At 43.4% G+C, this 19,361-nt stretch overlaps 1 protein-coding gene across 19 annotated transcripts in view; it reads left to right on the top strand.

Annotated features, from left to right (window-relative positions):
- Positions 1 to 18,638, top strand: part of HMBOX1 (homeobox containing 1) — a 120,146-nt gene extending 101,508 nt beyond the window's left edge. For all 19 annotated transcript variants that reach the window (XM_072333824.1, XM_072333820.1, XM_072333827.1 and 16 more), the window contains one exon: positions 1,762 to 18,638. In XM_072333824.1, the coding sequence (XP_072189925.1) occupies positions 1,762 to 1,899 (138 nt within the window). In that variant the 3' untranslated portion in view covers positions 1,900 to 18,638. The remainder of the gene's footprint in view (positions 1 to 1,761) is intronic.
- Positions 18,639 to 19,361: the final 723 nt, after the last annotated feature.

The raw sequence follows: 19,361 nt of genomic DNA, 5'->3' as shown, positions 1-19,361 counted from the left end.
TTTCTTAACACAGTAAACATTACTGAGGTGACATCACAACATTTGCTCTCTGTTTGTTGTAAATGAGTGCATTCCTTCAAATAACTCGGATTTTACCAAATCTTGCCTTTTTTGTCTCCCTCAGCATTTGTCACCCTCATCTTAATTTCCAAGTGCTTAAATACACATACTAACATGAAAATTTTGCATGTTCATCACTTATCAGCTGTTGAAGACTGATAATTATCATTTCTTTTCTGTAAAACTAATGGCAAAATCATCATGCGGTCTCTATTAGTGCCTCGTTTTAAGGAGAGGAAAACGCTGTGATTTTGCCCAACATCTCAGCACAATTTGTTTGACAGCTGAGATTTGTTTGGATGTTGTTGTTTCTCATTCCTGTTATTTCAAACCAAACCCTATTTCTGATGTAGACTAAGAAGCATGCACACTTCACCATAGCATTACTCTAGAATAGTCTAACATTTGATCTGACATTGTATGGCCGTTATGTGCCTAAGAAGGTAACCCATTTTTTCCTTAATTTTATAATTTTCACTGCAGGCCTGCAGCATTAGTTCCCCTTTATTAGTTTTGCTTGTCAAGCGTCATAGCAGTCGGCACAGTGGTCCTCCTACAGCTGAGAGACCTTGCTCTTTAGAAAATATGCATGTAGGAATATGTAGCACTTAGCTCAGCAGACTGGAGAACTCAGCAGAGGTTCGCCTGGATACTTGAATTATGGTAGTTCCAGTCCCATGAAATCACTGCGCTATTTTCCTTAACCATCTAGAAGCTTTTCAGCACCTTTTTCCCAGTATCTTTGTGAATTCAGTTTCTTCACGTAGGACAGCAGCTCAGACCAAAGGTCTGGGTGAGGTCAGCACCACTGTTTCAGGAAAAGTATTTTTAAAGAATAGGGTAATTATAGAGTGATTTTTATTATATTAGCGTCCAGCTTCTGGAAGGCAGGAGTCTTGAGAGACTTCCTGAGCCAGGCGGTGTATCCACTTTCTTTTTAATAGTTACAGTAGACTAATTTTCCATGAACTTGTCTAACCCCCTCTTTTTAGAGGCGTATTTACTTTTGTCTAATCTAAAAATCAGTGGATCCTACAACTGAACAGTGATAAGAGAAGAGCTGCTTCCTGTTTTTGCTTTGGAACGTATTATCTCATCATTTCAGTGAGCACCCTTGCTTATTAGATCATCAGAAGTAGCGAACAGTTGTTCTCTATTTACTGATTATTTGTAATAAGCATTTACCATATCAACCATCAGCCATTTCTCTTCCAAGCCGAGGAAACTGAGCCTCTTTAGTCCCTCCTTGTAGAGAAGCCAACCCCTGACTCTTTCTCCTGATTGCCACTCTCACTATTTTTCCTACTTCTATTATGTCCTATTTAAATGGGATGAGCAGAACTGAATTCAGTATTCAGAATGTAAGCACAGCATGAATTTGTGCAGTGGATAATGATCCCTACCTTAGTTTGGTTTCCTGACATATGTTGTGTATTGCTTTTATCTTTATGATTTCCTGTTTTCCTCAGGATATTCCCTCTGCTTAAATTTTTCTCTTGAAAATCGGGTACACCGCTCCTTACCCCTCTTACCTTTGTCTGCACATTGAGGGAACTTAGTTGTGTAAATTCCTTTCACGTCGTACCCCTGTAACAGATGTGCAATTTGCTGCCCCTAGGCCATTATTTTATACACTATTGTACACTGGTTTTCTACTTGTGTAGTAACCGTACTTCTCTCTTCTCCTTTCTGCCTGTGCAGGATGACAGCACTAGCCATAGTGACCATCAAGACCCCATTTCATTAGCCGTGGAAATGGCAGCGGTAAACCACACCATCTTGGCACTGGCCCGGCAAGGAGCCAACGAGATCAAGACAGAGGCTCTAGACGACGACTGATAGAAAGAAGGGGGAGGGTCGAAGCAAGAAGTAACTTAGTTTTAGACGTAGCACCTTAGCAGACTTTCCTCGGTCCTTAATATGTGTTCTTACAGTATAACTTTGCAGTTTCTTGTACGTCAGTTAGCTGTTAGGGTCTTGTTCTGTGAAGATGGCATGGTGCCCTCAGCCTTTGCGTATACTCTCTCAGTATTAATTCCCAATAAATAATCAATCAACCAACCAACCTCCCTCTCCCAGCCCCAGTGGCTAGAAAAATCTTGCTGCTCTATCTTAGCATTCAAAGTGCTTCCAGGTATTTTAGACAGTCCTCAATTACAAGTCTTAGGCTACACTTAAAATCTTGGATACCTTTAGAGATTGTGTAAAAATAGTCTGTACGCTTTTCCTTCTCTGAGACTGAAAGGATGCAAGCTGAGGTAGTGGCACAGGGTCGATGGACACCAGACTGGGAGTATCAACAGAGAGTAAAAAGAACACTAGAAACCCCGCTTCAGCTGATTCAGATTTCCAGCTGCAATAAGCTGTGCCTCACTGGTCATACAGTGACTTGATATACTTTTGGGTGCTGTGCTGAGAATGTCCATTGGAAACACATTCACATATTTCAGTTGATGTTCACATATTCAACACAGACATCCTCTACTCACAAGCTGCGTGGCTTAGTGGATAAGTACTGCCTTCTGCCTCTGGGACCATGATTGAAGCCCAGCCTGGGATCATATGAAAAATGAGCTGAATGTCTAATGGACAACAGTCCACCTCTCAAAACCACTATTCATTATTTGGCGTGGCTTGTAGTGCCTGCTCAGAAGAGGTTTAGACTCTATTGAATCTGTCACTAACAAACAATTTCACTTTTTATTCTTCCTTTTCCGTCCCCGCCCTGTTCCCCTCTCCACTTTGCCACTTTCAAAAGCAATGTTTTCCGAGAAGGTTTTAAGGTCATGAAACGGGTGAGTGATTTTTTTTTTACGTGTCTGTGTAACTAATGCCTACATCTAGCCCGAAAGGTTATCCTAGAACTTTGACATCTGACCTTTGCTAGTTAACATCGTAGCGTGAATATTCTCCTAAATAAGAGCTTTTGTCTTTGCTTAAAGGCAGGAGGATCTCTTACCAGAGAAATGGGGTGTGAATGTTTTGTGTTCTCTTTACTCTGTCCTTGTTAAGATGTGAGAAAGCTATACTGCTACGAGCAATTTAATTAATAATTGGAAGCCATACTGATAATGGATGTGGTAATATTTGTAAAACAAACCTACTTTAAGTAGCAGAAACTAATGGAATTGTTTTCCTTGATCATATGTAGCACTTTTGTTACTTTTTTCTTAAAGATATTTATATTTGATAAGTCTTTTTTTTATCATTTGAGAATTCAAAATGCCAAACAGCAAACTCGCATTACAGAGTCGCCCTGCGATCGCCTTGTCATCTAGTATCTAAATGATGAACTGTGTGCACATCTAAGAAAATTACATCTGCTGGCATTGTGTGGAAACGATCTCCTGGCATCCTGATAAGATGATGTGTTGCTGCCGGTAAGAGGAAACATCTCAATGCAAACAGCCCGGGAAGTGTTAGAGACAGGCAGGACTGTGGTATGTTTTAAAAAATGAATAATAATAATGCAAAAAAAAAAAAAAAAAAAAAAGGAAAAAAAAAGGAAAAAAAAAAGAAAAATGACAAAAATTAAAAGCTATGTAAATTTTTGTATATAGATATATAAAAATTTTCATAGTATTTCCAAAACATTCCATTTGTGTCTTCCCCATTTACGTGGGAATAGCTGAAGAGGGGAAAATAGCTTAATTCTGAAGGATGGGCTTCCTTCTTCTCTCATCCACTTCTGAAGGTGGAGGGGACGAAGGGAAGTCACAGTTACGTGGTTCGTTCTCATCCTCCCTCCCCCCTCCCTCACGCACAGATATCAGATAGCATCATGAGCTCCCAAATCGTGGCTCCTCAGCAGGTCTTTAGGCAGCCTAAACCCATTCAGGGTGTAGGCTAACGTAGGTCATCCTCGCATCTGTTAATCTCACCAAAATTGCTTGGGTAAGTGTGGAGGAGATTTTGTGCTTTCAGAAGGCACAGAGCTGGCACCTCTTTGTCTCTGTAGCTTCGAAGATAAATAGGTAGGGCTTGGCCTCGTCTTTCGTTCATGGATTTCATTGGGAAATGTATGTGCTTTCCTTAGGTGTAGATCACTGAAGCAGAATGAAGCCATCTTTTTTCCGTTTTATTGCATTTCTTGAGTAGGCAAATCTGTAAGTAGCATCAGGGCAGACTCGGGGAAAACACAGAATTGGATCAGCTGCCGTTGCACCATTGCAGTTTATTTCTTAATGTGTGCGTGAATGTTTCGGTACTAAGGAGTGAAAGGACAGGGAGAGCTTTTTTCCCCCTATTTTTTGCACAGCAGAATGATGAAGCAAACTATCGCCTTAGTGGAATGCTACCTTCTTATTCATACTGCAGTCACACACCAAGCTGACAAGCAACATCCACGATTTATAGGGAGGAGATTTTAATAATCGATGGCCTCTTTATGTTGGGATTGCCACCACCATTTGTCCTGGCTGTTTCATTTTAAAAAGAACAGATTCAAACTGCTGGACAGCTGCAATTTTAGAAGAAATATTGCTTACTGTAGCATCTTGAGGGGAAAAAAAAAAAGTCATTGTTTCAAGCATCGCCTTTTTAAAGCAATAGGGAAGAATAAAAACCCATTTTTGGTTCGTGTGATGCAGGATCAAAGTAACTGTATGTCCAGACCATCTGATGTAGAATAATCTGACCATAATTCTGTCAGTGTCAGGTAGCTGCTGGTCTCATCAGGCCTCGATATCCAGTATGAAGGTTAATCAGATAAACCACTTGTGAACAGCTGGAGATTGCCAGATCCTCCTTGTCTGTAGCTTTTAAGGTAAATACCAGTTTGCTGCTCTCTCATGTCGTCTCACCAGAGCAAACAACATATTACTTAAGCAAGGAATCAGTCGTGCTGAAAGAAAAAACAAGGGGAAAAAAAAGACATTTGGTGTGTTTCAGGTTTGTGTCACCTTGGTTTGCACGAGGAGTGAGGAAAGAGGAGGACTTCAGGGAGCGTGCAGCAGCCTGCTTCCTTTATTAGGGAAGTTCATAGCAGACAGTTTGCAGATGATTAACAGCTTTCTGCTTTGACAGGAATTAGCTTAAATGGAATAGATGCTGGTGCAACGATGTCAGAAGAGCTGCACCTGATGTAGAGTAATTGAAAGGCTTGGTGGAGAGCGTGGCCTGTGATTTAGACTTTTTTTCTATGTTTTCTGCTGCAGCGTGGGATGTTGTTTGTGTCTTTTTGTCTCTGGATTTTCTTGACATTTATCTCCTTGGTGGTGCTGGGTTTGGTTTGTTTGGATGCAGTTCAGTGGCTATTCTGTTGTAGTCAACCTGGAGCTACTGCAGTCTGTTCTTGCGTGGGTTCCTTTGAAACAGGTCTGGTGACAGACAAGATCTACCTTTTTGTTCTGTGAATAGAGAAGAAATGATTCAAGATGGGCAGCCTGGTCTGGTGGTTGGCAGCGGTATGTGGTTGGCAGTGGTATGGCGGGTTGAAACTGGATGATCATTGTGGTCCTTTTCAACCCAGGCCATTCTGTGATTCTATGTTCCTCTTCTGTGATGGGCACAGATTGCTTTTAACTTTGTAGAGTAAATTCTGACTGTTATTTTGTGGCTCATACAGTTCCTATACTTGAGTTCTTGTCTCTTAACAGTCTTCTTAAAACAACAATTTCTACCTCTACTTGTTCTTTTGTTTTTGTTTTGAGTTCTCTGTGTCTTTTTCCTGAAGTCTGAAATCCCAGATAGTTACAAAAGCATTATGAGTTGATAAAGGAAATAGTAACATAGCAGCAAGCAGACATTACTCATTGATGGCCTTGAGTTGTAGAGACATCTAATACACTACAAGCATAGATATTGTTATAGCATAATCCCATTACTCATGTGTTGGACACGAGCAGGTTGGTCCTGAGTCAGCAGTGAACCCTTGCTGTGATAAGGGAATTTCATTAGGAAGAGCCATCGGCAGAGCAAGGAAAGCAATAAGTCCCCTCTGCTCTTCACTTCTGGGAGCCTATCTGGAGTATTGTGGTCAGTATTGGACAGGGGTAAATCCATCATACAGCTGCTGAGATTAGAGGGTTGGAGCACATGTCACGTGGTGGGAGTTTGAGAGAGCTGGGATTGTTTGGATTGGCTCCGGGGAGATCTTATTTTGCTCTTTAATTGTTCTAATCGGTAGTGAATACAGTATAGTGAATACGGAGCCAGTCTCTTCTCAGAGGTACATAGAAAAAGATTGAGAGCAGTGGGCTCAAATTGCATTAAGGAAAATTCCAGATGGAATTTTCAGAGGAATATTTTCATGCTGAGGGTGGTAGGAAAGGGGCCAAGAAGGGCAGTGGAAAAAACCATCCTTGGGGATATCCAAAATTCAACTGGACAAGATCTGGGATTGGATCAGAGACCTCCAGAGGTCTCTTCCGACCCAAATTATTCTTTGTGGGTTGCTCCAAAAGTAATGCCTCCTGTTTATTTTCATGGAAACTACAACAGATACAGAAGAGCACAATAACACTGTTTGATAGAGAAAGTCCTATGCTACAAAACAGTGCTTTTCAGCATAGCCACCACCATTAGCGATGTGTTTTTGACAGTGATGAATAAGACCCTGCATGCTGCTCTTGTAAAAATCGGTACCAGTGGAGGTGGCCCCTGTTTCACAGCTGCTGTGATGGGATCGTTACCAGGAAATTGTTGCCCATGCAGTCCATCTTTCATCAGCCAGAAGAGATGGAAGTTAGAAGGTGCCAAATCTGGACTGTGCAGGGTGCCATTGGATAGGCCATCCAACATGGCAGTGTGCTCTATGGTCTTCAAACTAATATGGGTCCTAGCATGATCATATTGCAAGAGAATGTCATCTTCTCTGGCCTGACTCTAGAAGTTCAAGCCTTCAGCTTAGTCAGCGTTGTGACATAACCATCTGTGTTGATGGTTTATCCAGGTTCCAGGAAATTGAGAACGATTCCCCCTTTCCTATCCCAAAAGACTGTGCACAACACTTCACCCTCTGAGGGCTCTGTCCTGAAAGTTTTTCTTCAGTGGGAAATTCACGTCACCAGCCCATGTGCTGCCATTTTGACTCTACCATTGTCTGATGCCTCACTCTGCTTACAGCCACAGTTTTATCTTCATAAACATTCAGCAAGCATTGATGAGTGTCAGCGTGTGCTGTTCTATCATCACAGAAGAATTCAGTTCCACGCCTTTGCTTCGCATGCATTTTCATGCCAGACACCATCCTGTCAGGCTGCCTCTCTGCTGCCATCTACCACACAGCAACATAACATAATGGAAAATATTGGTGGGAAGGTTTAGCATCTTCTGCCATCCCACCAACATCCACTTCTGATGTTGTGGGCCAACATCATAAAATAGGAGGCATTATTTTTGGAGCAGGCTTTGTGTGATTCTTTACAAACCTGCTCAGGTTGGGGAGTTTCCCAGTTCTCAGCTGTACATGTTCATTTGTTTAAAGAAATTCTGTTATTTTGCCTACTGTTAAGAAGTTCTATCTTTTCCTAATATAGATGAGCTTTATTTGTAGAGTCTGGCTCCAGGTTCTAATCAAGCCATAAGGAATAAGTCTCATTAATTATTTGCTCTGTTTACACAGTTCTTCAGGGATATTTGAATTAGTTTGTTTCGTTCGTTGGCTAACACTGAGCTGGTAAGCTCTCCGTGTTTTAATAACGTTTGTGCGTTAGGTTCGTTTTTGCCTTTGAGAGGAACTTTCATTGTCTTGCTGCTGTGAGTGTAGACTTGAAGAATTTCACATAGCTGAACGTATTGGAGGAGAAACTGTGCTCAAATGAAGCCCACTATTGACTGCTATGATATGGTAACATTTTTTGGTTCAGTAAATCTTCAAATGATGATTGTCAGAAGGTTTAGTTTGGTAGCCTAGATCTTCTGCACTCGCTTGGAGCCTCATGTTATTTCCTTACGTGTTTGCTGTTGGCCGTCGCTAGACAAAAATAATAATAATAGAAAACATACAAAGACAGATCAGGGGTCTGATTTGGAAGTTACTTTAAAGAGAAATCACAATGGAGTTCACTAATATGGAACAGCATGGAGTCACTGTCCCAAGTGTCACTCCTGTCTTTAAGGTGCAGGGAACATGGGGATGAGTTCAAGATTCTCAGATCCCCTCTGTGGGGAGATGCTGCTTGCAGAGAAGTAGAATGCAAGCGTCGTGCTGGTAGGACTTCATGGTAGCAATGGTAATGGGAGGACGGTTGAACTAGGTGATCTTGTAGGTTGTTTCCAACCTTGTGATTCTATGATTGTGTGATTCTGTGGCATCCACCAGGTCGCTGAGTCACGCAGAGATACGTGGTACTGGGAGCAGGGTTTCACATAGATAAAACCACCAAACCAGAGCTGGTGTAAGAGTTGCAACTCGAAATGGCAGCCTCTAAAATGCGGGGTTCTTTTTCACTGTGTGTGATATCGGATCTGGATTCAGGCATTTCACTGTAAATTATGAAGGTTCAGTACTGAGCTGTGGGTGGTTAGTAGGGGAAGGTTTTTTTCCCCCTTTATGCCTGGAATTCTTCTCATTTCAGATAATACATTTCTTTCTAGAAGTTTTCTGTTCCTCCGCCTGTTCCAGCTACATCACTGTGTAGCCCTCATTCCCATGGGTCCATCAGCTCCTTTCAAGTTCATTGAATAATTACCAGCAAATTTTAGTGTCAAAATAAGCTTTGCTCTTATGTTAGACAGGGCTTCCCACCCAAGTAGCTCTTGAACTCTTTGAAGTTCTTTGACTTGGTAAGATTAGTTTGAACGAAATTTTCAGCTTGTAGGCAATAATGTTGAGTTTCATGTAGCATTTCTCATTTGGCAGGAATCTTTATTGGCAGGATTGGTCTTGGAAAAACTTGCTTTGTGTTACTGACCTAATGTATGCTTGTTGTTATTAGACAGCTGCAGGTCTTGTGTGTTTAAATGCCTCTTAGTAGGAGTAATTGGGATCGTATCACAATCCTGGCTAATTGAGTGGAAGTTTGAGGAGTAACTTTTTCACTGTGACTTCTTGGGAGGGAGGGTGGATGGCCTGACCAGAGGTACGACCCAGTTCCCAAGGAGAAGAGTTGCAGAGAAAGTCCAGAATAAAGCTTTCCCCTTTTTGCAGCTGGGATTTTTACTCAGGATCTTGAAGCAGTTACTGGCCAACGGGCATTTGGCAAGCTGAAAAGCATCGCCACAAACCCCTCATTTTAGTGTCTATTCATGTTGCCTAATAAATGGAATTAGAGCTGTCCAATTAAAGATATTGCACATTGAATTTTAAAAAAAAAAAAAGGAAAAGAAGCATTCTAGGGGCGACAGCTATAAATGCAAATTTAAAATTGACTAAAGATATTTTTCTCCATTGTGAGAATTGTGTTGTAACTAGAAAAGTGGATACGATCATCTTGAGGGCTGTCAGTAAGGGGACAGCGTTTTGATGTTGGTTTTTGTCCAGCAAATATAAATAAAATTAAATACATGAAATTATTCTCTGTTGCGCCAGTGGAACAAATGTAGGGAGAAAAATTCTCACCTCTCAAGAGTTGTTCATTGCTAACCTTGGCCTTAGGTTTTATCTCTTAAAAATAGCTTGGAATTGTTTGTTCACGCCTGTTTTCATGTCGCCGTCCATTTGGCAGAGGTGATGCAGTAGCGACGATGGCATTGACATAGTTATGACAATCAGTACAAAGTGTACCCGTTTTGTTAAGGTCCCTCTGTCACATGCTCCTTATGAGAATACAGATCATTCCCTAGCTTGTACTTGCTGGAACAAGTAAACCATGTTTTTATTATTACTTTGAGACGCAGTCTGTGATGTTTAAGGTGTATGTATCAGTGTAGTATTTGGGTGATCTGTCATAGAGATAGAAAAGGATTCGCCATCTTAGGTGTGTGGGGGGGAGACTCACAAAACATTTAACCACTCTGATCAAGAAAACTGGCTGTTTGGTTTGACTGCTGCAGTGCTGTGCTCTGCCTTGTTCTTTGCAGAGAGCTTTGGAGTGCTCCAGCCAACGGCTTCAGCACGAGGAAACCCAACTCATGAAAGTGGAGCGAGCTGTGTAATGGCCCCTGATGCTCTGTATGTACAGTGCATCCCACTCTCAGCTGGCTTGGCACAAGGCTGTCTGCACCATTTATCCCCTATTCTTATAAATGGAAGCGGGTGCATTCTGATCAAAACATCCAGCATGCTTCTGCCGAGTCCTTTCAGAATACAGGCAGGGTAATTGGGATGGGTAGATAAATGTGTAAGAGTATGGCAGGAAAAGTAATGGCAGCTCTTTCGAATGGCTGGGTGTCCTCCTGACGTGTAATTAGCTGCTTTAGAAAGATGTGGATTGGCATGGTCATAATTAAAAGGATTTCTGTCTTTCTGTGATTGAAAACAGGAGATCTTCCGCCCCCTAATTTTCTTTAGTACCAGCATTACTGGTGACATTTGGAACAGCTATACTTCGTAAACTTTAATAATGACCTGGTCCTAATGGTAACTTCTAGCAGCAGGGGCTGAAACGGAGTTCGGTTTTCTATGCAAAACTGCTTCTCTTCCTTTTATGCTTTTGGGTATTTATTTCTTCTTAATGGGTTTTAGGAATAAAGCTAACATTTAATTGTTTGGCTGCGTGATTACAGATTACCCTGCATCATGGTTTAGCTCTTCTTGATTTGTCACCTGGTTGTAGAGATGATAAAGAAGTTTAGCCGTAGTCTGGGACTCCACTGATCTGCTCATGCTGTTTTCACCCTGCCCACAGGTGGAGAATGCCAGTTGCAGTTAGCCTTCAGTTTCCAAGTTGGAGCCTGTATCTGGCTCTTCTGTGTCAGCACGTCTTCTGTATGTTCTCAGTTCGGAAGCTTTGTCAGTGGTTGTTGCTAAGGGTACAGCTGCATTGTCCTGAAATTGTCTGCAGTGTCCTGACCTGATGGGTGGCATCCTTGCCCATGGCAGAGAGTTGGAACTAGATGGTCTGTAAGGTCCCTTCTAACCCAAGCCATTCCAAGATTCTGTGGTCTGGCATTACAAGCTAACTCACCTTTTCCTTAAGAAATCTCAAAAGAGCTGCAGCTGGGGACTTGGCTGGACATTATCCTGCTATACGGCAGGAGAGGAGCTGTGCTGGTAACCTACACGAACATCATAGTGTTGCCATGATACGTTGCCAGATTCTTCAAAAGCATTTGTCATGGAGTGTTGTGTGCCTTTCTGTTCTGTTCTTTGTGCAAAACAGTATCTGTGGATCTATCTGCCTTTAGCCTTGCAGAGCTTGTGCTCCATGTTTGCCTGTAAACTTCTTGACCGTATTCCATTGTGATACTGTACTGCTGTGGCCACTTATGAGATGAGTTTCTGAAGCTTTTTGGTGTGTAAAGATGCATATATGGAGTTAGTAAAATTAAAAAAAAAAAGATAGCAGGTTCCTAACTTCAACAGATTTGCAAAGAAATTAGGATCTTAACTTATTTAGGCTCTTACCGAAATCCTTTGGTTACTTTTCAGCTTCTTTATAGTTATTTCTACAAATATCATCCATTGTCACTGTGGTTCAGAACAGAGCTACGGGTCTTGGGTAATTAGTTCTTCCAGTACCGTTGCCTCTGGTGGTACTTACAGTCAAAGTAGAAATGGTAGGAATTTCTTTCCTAGGACAGGAATTTTTAGACACTAACTTGCTGCTGCTACTGGCCTCAATTCATCTTCCTTCCTTCTCTCCCACCTCTTCTCCTTAACTAATTAAAGTCTTCCATGTTATGGCAAGATGGCATATGTAGCTTAAATAACCCACCTCTGCAATTAAGGGGTTGGCATCAGCCTTCTGAGATGGCTGATCATTTGAGATTTAAAAATACATTTTAATGACAAATTTTATCCATCAAATCACTGACAAAGACGTGATTAAATTATCAATTAATATTTCTCACCCAATATATTCCAGAAAAGATATTGAGCATATATTGCTTTCCTCAAAGTACTTTTGACTTTGCATTGTTTTAATTGTTATTATATTTTAAGTCTGCCTGCTGGTAACATTGCTGCTATCTGTCTAACAGTGCTGCGGTGACAGTGCTGAAAATGTCCTTCGGGAGCTAACCAGAGCCAAGAACACAGAATATCAACTCTTTGACCAGTTTTTTTTTTCATACCAGGGTGCAAATTTATACTTCATGGCAAGTAAGCAGATCTTTTCAAGGCCGAATGACAGAGTCTCCATTGGCAGGCACATTTGAGCTGCCGTTTGTTCAGAAGGTTTGGTAAGATTTTGGCATGAAAAGTAGCCATGGGAGCATTTCACCTTTCTGCATCGTTCAAGTGATCTGAGTTTAGACAGACCTAGGTGAGTTCTGAATGGCTGGATGAAGCAGAATGGAGTTTGCGTCAGGCATGGAAACTCATGTCATGTGCAGGGTCTCCTTTTATTTGGTAGATCAGTCCCTTCTGGCCTTAATTGTTGAACTATGATTCCAAAGAGGTAGACTTCTACTCTTACAGCTATAACTTGTTCATAGTATTTAATAATTCTTTGAGATTTGAGTAGTAGAGTGGTTCTCTACAGTAAGAACTCCTTTAAAATGTATGACTTTCCATCAGAGGAAAAGTTGTGCCTTATGTCTCTAAACCACATCAAGTTCCACTTATGTATGTTAAAACCCTTTTTACACTTTGTATTTCTGCCACGATGAGAATCAGACAAACATTGTTTTGATAGAAGGTGGTTTATTGCATGCTGCTGTATTACTTAGATTTGCTTCAGTGTCTTACAAATTCTGCTCATCTGTCCTATTGAAACAGCAATATGTACTTCCATACCTGTCAATATTCAGCAGCTATGGTAGCTCTGGAACATCATTCTCTTCAACCATTATTTCCACTTCTTATATACAAACAAAGAAGACCCCAACCAAAATCCAGAGCAGGTCGATCTGAATTTCTAATCGTAAATTCACTGTATGAGCATCTGGGTGCACAAATCCCAGTCGTGACACTTTTCACTGCTACCCGGGCACATTCCACCTCACATCATTTCACATGAAACAGTGTTGATTGGTTGTGACCATTTCCTGTAGCTGCGGTGCCTCAAGGAACTGTTGATACGAATGCTTTTATCTGTTGCCAGAGTGCTTCAAAAATATCACAGCCACCAGAAGTCTTCTTGCTAAACTCATCTCTCCTCTTGAAATGATTTCCTACCCTGAGCCTCTGTTTCCTTGAAGGAATTCCAGACAAGTATTTGAGCTATACTTCCTTCAGCTGCTCTGAGCCTTTCACTTTCCTTTGATGCTCATTCTTATTGGTACCGAATTTGTCACACATTACCGTCCCAAACTGTTGTTGTGTTTCTTTTGTCTTTCATCCAAGCTCTTTCACACCCCAATAATCCTATTTTACCTGGTTTACGGATGGTTTTCTTACACAGACATGCTCTGACCTGAGCGCGGTGTTTGTCTGGTCTCCAGCTAAGCGATGGATGTGATTTCCATGCTGATAACAAACCAGTCTGGCACAATACTGAAGTTGAGGTTTTTGAACTCCTTTGAGCTGTTCACTCACTGAAAGACCCGGGGCGTTTTCAGCATGGCGACTTGGCAGCATTCCTCCCGTCCCTCCCTTCACTTTTGATGCTTAGATTGCCAAAGCAGGGAAACAGTAACTTCTAAGTAAGCATGATTTTTTTTAATTAATACTTTGACTGCTCTCTTTTTCCTTTTTGCTTTTTCTTTTTTTCTCTAACTGGAAGTCTGGTAGTATTGGGCCTTGCACTTCAGTAGCTACTCCGTGATATTCTAGCAAATAGCTTGGGGAAATGCAGGTATGTCACAGATACAGCCGTTCTTAACAAACTAATTTGATGTTTCTTGCACATGATTTCGGTGCTCAGGTTTACCTTTCTGCTTAGTTCTGTGTTCTTTGGTGTCCGTTGCCTCTCCCCCTCCTGGTAGGAAGAACTTGTTGCTTTCTGTTCCCTTTCTCCATCTTCAGTGACTTCTGCCATTTTAATTTCATTCTTCCCGTTTCTCATTCTTGTCTTTTTTATCTACAGGCACTTTATTACCTTCACGACTTCAAGCAGTGTATTTATAGATAGGTGTTTTCTAATTCCTTTAACGCTTCCATCCAAGTTGACACAGATTCATCTTTCCTTTTGCCTATTAGATGGCACTGTATCAGTTGCCTACTTGAAGTTCAGATATATATTGTCCACAGTAAAGTATAACTATGAAACAATCTCCAGAGTTCACTCTGACCATTTAAAACAGACAAATAGAGCTCATAAATTCAGTCCTTTTACAGCAGGTTATTCATCAGCAGCCTCCCATGTGAAATGGTATGTTTGCAAGTGTTGGACCACGGTCAGCAGAGGGACAAGGTAGTAACATTGCTTTTCTTTAATGTTTTGCTTGCACTTAATACTGGAAGCAGTATGAACGGGTGCAGTTGTTTTCCCTGGTTAGCGTGTTGCCACCTTTTATTTTTTAAGTTGTTTTACATTTGAAGGTGATTTAAAAGAAAAAAACTTGAACTGAAAGGACTTCTCCAAATAGATAGGATAATGAAAATGGATTGGATTTTGAAGTTCCCATCTTTCAGTGTTATCCACTGAACTTTCATCCTTTTTGGCTTGTGCATGAATTTGTGTTGAGACTTGAAGCTTTTGACTTATTTCCTGGTTCTCTGGGGCCAGAGCCCTGCGTGTTCTTTGAGGGGACGTGTCACATTTCATCCCCATTGCCATACAAACCAAGAAGCAGAAATCCTTCTGTGCTGGGCCCCTGCCGTAGCGTTAGCAGCGCCGTTCCAAAAGCCAGCAGCAGCAGCAGCTCCTCCTTCCTGCACCATCAGGGTGTCTCCTGGGGCTCTCAGTGGGGGAGCAGCTGGAAGTCAGGCATTGCACCCTGCATGACAGAGTGCTGTCATCGTGAGCACAAGGACAGGCTTCTACCTTAAGGATGGTGCGGGAGTGACAGATTCAAACCAGGTTTAGTTCAACGGCGGTTCTGTCAAAGGGTGGCAATTAGAAGTGGGTTATGTCCACGGGGAGCACTGTTTTTTTTGACAGATGGCCTTGGCTGTCTCCCCCTTGGTCTCTATGATCTTCCCAAGGCTCGTAAAAGCCTGGGAAGTGTGAAATATGTGCAGTACTTTAACTTTTTTTATTTTTTTTTTCTTAGTGTCGATTTTAAAAGTGCCTAAGTGAGTAACAGGACTCCAGAGTGAGCTGGAGAAATAGGATTAGACCTCATTCCCTCCTAAGAACAGAGCCCTCGCTGCGCTCCCTTCGGTGGAGCAGTGGGAGTCTGCAGCCCTGCAGAATCCAGCAGGGAAGAAATCCCTTTCCTCGTGCTGCTCCCCTCGTTCTCCAACCTAAAACTTGTTGGTGGGGAACTTCTTAACAGACTGTGTTTCTCAGCCAAACCGTGGCAATCTCTGCTTTAGGGTGGATGGGAGGGAGGGGGAAGCTCGGGCAGAATTTAGTAGGAAACTGCTTGTGGGATTCCAGATGCCAATAGCTTCGTGCATTCGTCTCCTATCTGGATAGCCCTGCATCTGAGGTTCTGGGTGGCAGTGGCTGATATCCATAATAACCCCTTCTTGGAATCACAGAGGTGGTTTCTTCCTTTATTCTTAATTATTTCTAGGCTTTTTAGAGTGGCACCTGCTAAACATTTTGTCAGGATAATGTCATGATTGGCAGGTGGTTATAGCCTCGTAAAAATGAGCGTTTTAAGTGGATAAAACAAAAGAGATCAATACTAGTTTAAAGAATTGCATTGAAGAATTTCTTGTGACCATAGTGAAAGGAAATACAATAAGGGAAGGCTGGTAAGATGTGTTGGTACCACTGGAGGGTTCCAAAAATGAAAGCAACCCATATGTAGATGTTTTATTTTTCATGAGTAACAAAGTGTTGTTTTCACCTTGACAACTTAATTACATGTGAGTTGGGAAAGCCCAGGAAATGCTGTTGGCAAGAGAAGCCGTGAGGACATCTCTTGTGCAGAGAACAGAACGGGAGCTTGTAGGGCGTCGATGGGTGTTGGTAAAAGCAGTGATCAAAGGAGAATCCATTCATGGGGTGCTGATGAGAACAAAGTGCTGGTGGAGCCCATAGCACACACGGACGGTTGGATGTAGTGCTGTCCCCCTGCTCCAGAGATGCCTTTTTTTTCTGTTAACTGTGATATTTTTTCCTAAACAAAGTGATTGTCGATAGTGGTGGCCGTAATTGAAAAGAGCTTAGCAGCGAGCGTGTCCGACCCAGAAGTGAAAAGGCACTGGAACAGTACGGGGGGCACAGAAAGAGAATGAGGAAAGACAAGTCCCCAGGCTCTCTGTGACGTGCTGGGGGCTGGGATTTCCATTTGGGGGTTTTGTGCACCCCTGTTCTGTTCCGCCGTCGCGTTGGGATGGGAGTGTTGGTCCAGCCATGCGCCTCACTCTGGTGAACGCGAGCAGTCGTGGTCTCATGCGTGCGGGGCAGCTGCAGTCCCCGGCAGTTCCTCCCCATGTCTCCAAACGCATCGATAAGTCGGGATGAGCTGCGCCAGCTCTGCTGGTCCCGCGGCTCCCAGCGCTCCCGCAGGTCCGTCCCTTTGCCGCTGCCTCTGCCCACGTCCTTCCCCATGCTGCGTGCCCCGCCGCGAGTCGCCCCTGTGTCTCATCTGCTGTCGGTGTTGTGCCTACCTCAAGAGGTAAACACGGTATCCTGGAGTCACACCTTCACTCTGTTCTGTTTTACATGAGCACTGGTGTGCGCACACACTGGAATGTATATTCCCCCCCGTCCCCAAATAACCCCGTGACCCGATCCTTGCTGTAGCCACCACCAACTCCTCTTGCAAATTGGATGCTGCTTTAAATGTGAAAACAAATGTTCAAGAAGCTATAAAACCTGAATGAAAGCTAAAGCTGAATTTATAAAGCCTTGTTGCGTATGAGCCAAAAGTGCAAAAAGCTCTATATAATGAACTAACCTGCCACTCATATAAATATAAATATATATAAATATATTAAAATCAGACTGTTCTACAAAATTGTGTATTTGTATTTTTGTGTACGTACAATTTTCTGCTAAGCAGAAGGAGGATGTAGTATAGGATGATGTGAGAAGAGATTTTGTTTAATCATATTTCTTCGTTACTTATTTTTGTTAACATCCAGATGCCTGTCTTTGTCTTCTGTGTATGACACTGTTCCAAAGGTGCAGTATCCCTCTCCCGCCGCGTCCCACCCCTCTCCTGCCTCACTGGGTGATGTTCCTCGCCGCGGCCGGCCTGCTCAGCCCACGGGGTACGTACATCCCTGGCGTTCAGTGGGTGTGCTGTGCGTTGCTGTTTGCTATTCGGCGGGCTCTCACCCACCCGTTCTCTGTAGTATCTTTGCTGTGGTCCTCAGCCTGGAATTTCAGGGAAGAAACGAGCAGCAGCACAGACTGGGAGGGAGGATGAGCAGTAAACAGGCAGTCAAGGCGGGGGGGGCGGCGCCGTGTGTCACAGGGAGCGAATCTCAGGTACCACCAGCGAGCTGCAGTGCAACGCTGTGCAGCACCACGATCCCCACGGCTGGGTTTGCTGTCGGGAAGGTGGGTGGGCAGCAGTGCTGGTGGGGCTCCGGTGCGACCTGCGTGCATTGCAGCGGGTGGTGGAGCAGCCGTGGCGTCCCTGTTCTGACGGCTCGGTGCCCTTCTGGTGAAGGTGCTGATGTTCAGAAAGAGTTTTTTCTGAGGTCTTCTCTCAGTCTCTGCGTTTAGCTGCGAGATGCTGATCCAGCCCTGGGTGTGCTTAAAAGCCGTTTGGATGCGGTGCTCAGGGACGTGGTTTAGCGGAGGGTTGTTGGTTAGGGTAGGATGGTCGGGTTGTGGTTGGACTCGATGATCTTGAAGGTCTTTTCCAACCTGAGCAATTCTGTGAGTGGATCCGCTCCATGTTTTGCTACAAGGAGAGAGGGGAGTTGTTTTGTCACTTGGTGTTGGTCCTTATGAGTACAAAGTGTAGAACTGCCCGGGGAAGGCCCAGGCAGAGCTGTGGTGTAGATCAGGCTGTGGTGGAGAACAACACAAAGCTCTGCAGTTTGGGTGATCCGAATTTCCCTTCCCCTTCCTTGCTGCAAACCTTGGAGGCAAATGGGTCCTTTCTGTGCGCTCCCCTCCACGGAAGGAAGGTGACGGTTCATGTTGGTCCCATCTTCCTCAGGCAGGAGGTGCTGCAGAAGTATCGGCTCCTTCCCTCGTGCCCTTTGTGCTCTTTTTGGTTTTGTTTTAATTTCTGACATTGTCTGAACCGAATTCTGGCCCAGGGAGAGCGATGCTGCACCTTTCCACGTAGGGCTCATATTTATAACAGTGTGTAATGACTGTAGCAAAAGTCCTTGTTTCTGTATGTGAATGGACAGAGAAACAAGTGCTCTATTGTATTGATTAAACTAGTTAAAATGAGTCCTGTATCATTGTATCTCCTATTCTGGATTAGTGCCTTTTGGACAGTAGACTGTTCTGTAATTAAAATGTAGTATAACTGCTTTTTTGTACAGTTTTGTTTTAATAAAACTTTTTTTTAATTTGTGTTTATTTTAGTATTGTACCTCTTAGAAAATAAAAATGTATAACTCAACAAGGACGGCCGGCTCCCATGGTGCTTTTTGTCTGAGGGGGGTGGCAGCCCTGGAGCAACAGAAAACATCCCTGCAGCTTCAAAATGGGGGAAAACGAACTTGTGGGAGGATGAGCAATGGCCTTCAGTTCCTGGGTCCTGGAGAAAATGGGGAACACTGGATAGTGATGGGACAAGGGGGAATGGTCTTAAACTGAGACAGGGGAGGTTTAGGTTGGATCTTAGGAGGAAGTTTTTCACCCAGAGGGTGGTGGCGCACTGGAACAGGTTGCCCAAGGAGGCTGTGGATGCCCCATTCCTGCAGGCATTCAAGGCCAGGCTGGATGTGGCTCTGGGCAGCCTGGGCTGCTGGTTGGTGACCCTGCACACAGCAGGGGGTTGGAACCAGATGGTCATTGTGGTCCTTTTCAATGCAGACCATTCTGTGATTCTATGATATGATTCTATGAAGGTGTGGGGATCCAGAGGTGTGGGGCTGTTTGTGTCCTGCCCTGAACCACCATTTCTAGCTGGCATTTGGCAGTTCCGTTCTGATAAAGAGCACGGGGACAGGTGAGGGCCCTGAGAGCGCTGCTAATTGGTGGGAGGCAGTGGAGGAGGCAACTCTTTGTGGGGCATTTGTTCCCCCTGCTTGTTTTGCTGGCTGCCTTCTGAAGGCAGCTCTGGCCGCAGAACACAGAGCAGCGCGGCGCTGCTGCAGGAACCACCTTTGGGAAGAGCGG

Source organism: Excalfactoria chinensis, chromosome 3, assembly GCF_039878825.1.
Source record: "Excalfactoria chinensis isolate bCotChi1 chromosome 3, bCotChi1.hap2, whole genome shotgun sequence".
Classification (NCBI taxonomy): domain Eukaryota; kingdom Metazoa; phylum Chordata; class Aves; order Galliformes; family Phasianidae; genus Excalfactoria; species Excalfactoria chinensis.
Note: the sequence above shows the minus strand (reverse complement) of the source record. Positions and strands in the feature narration are given on the sequence as shown.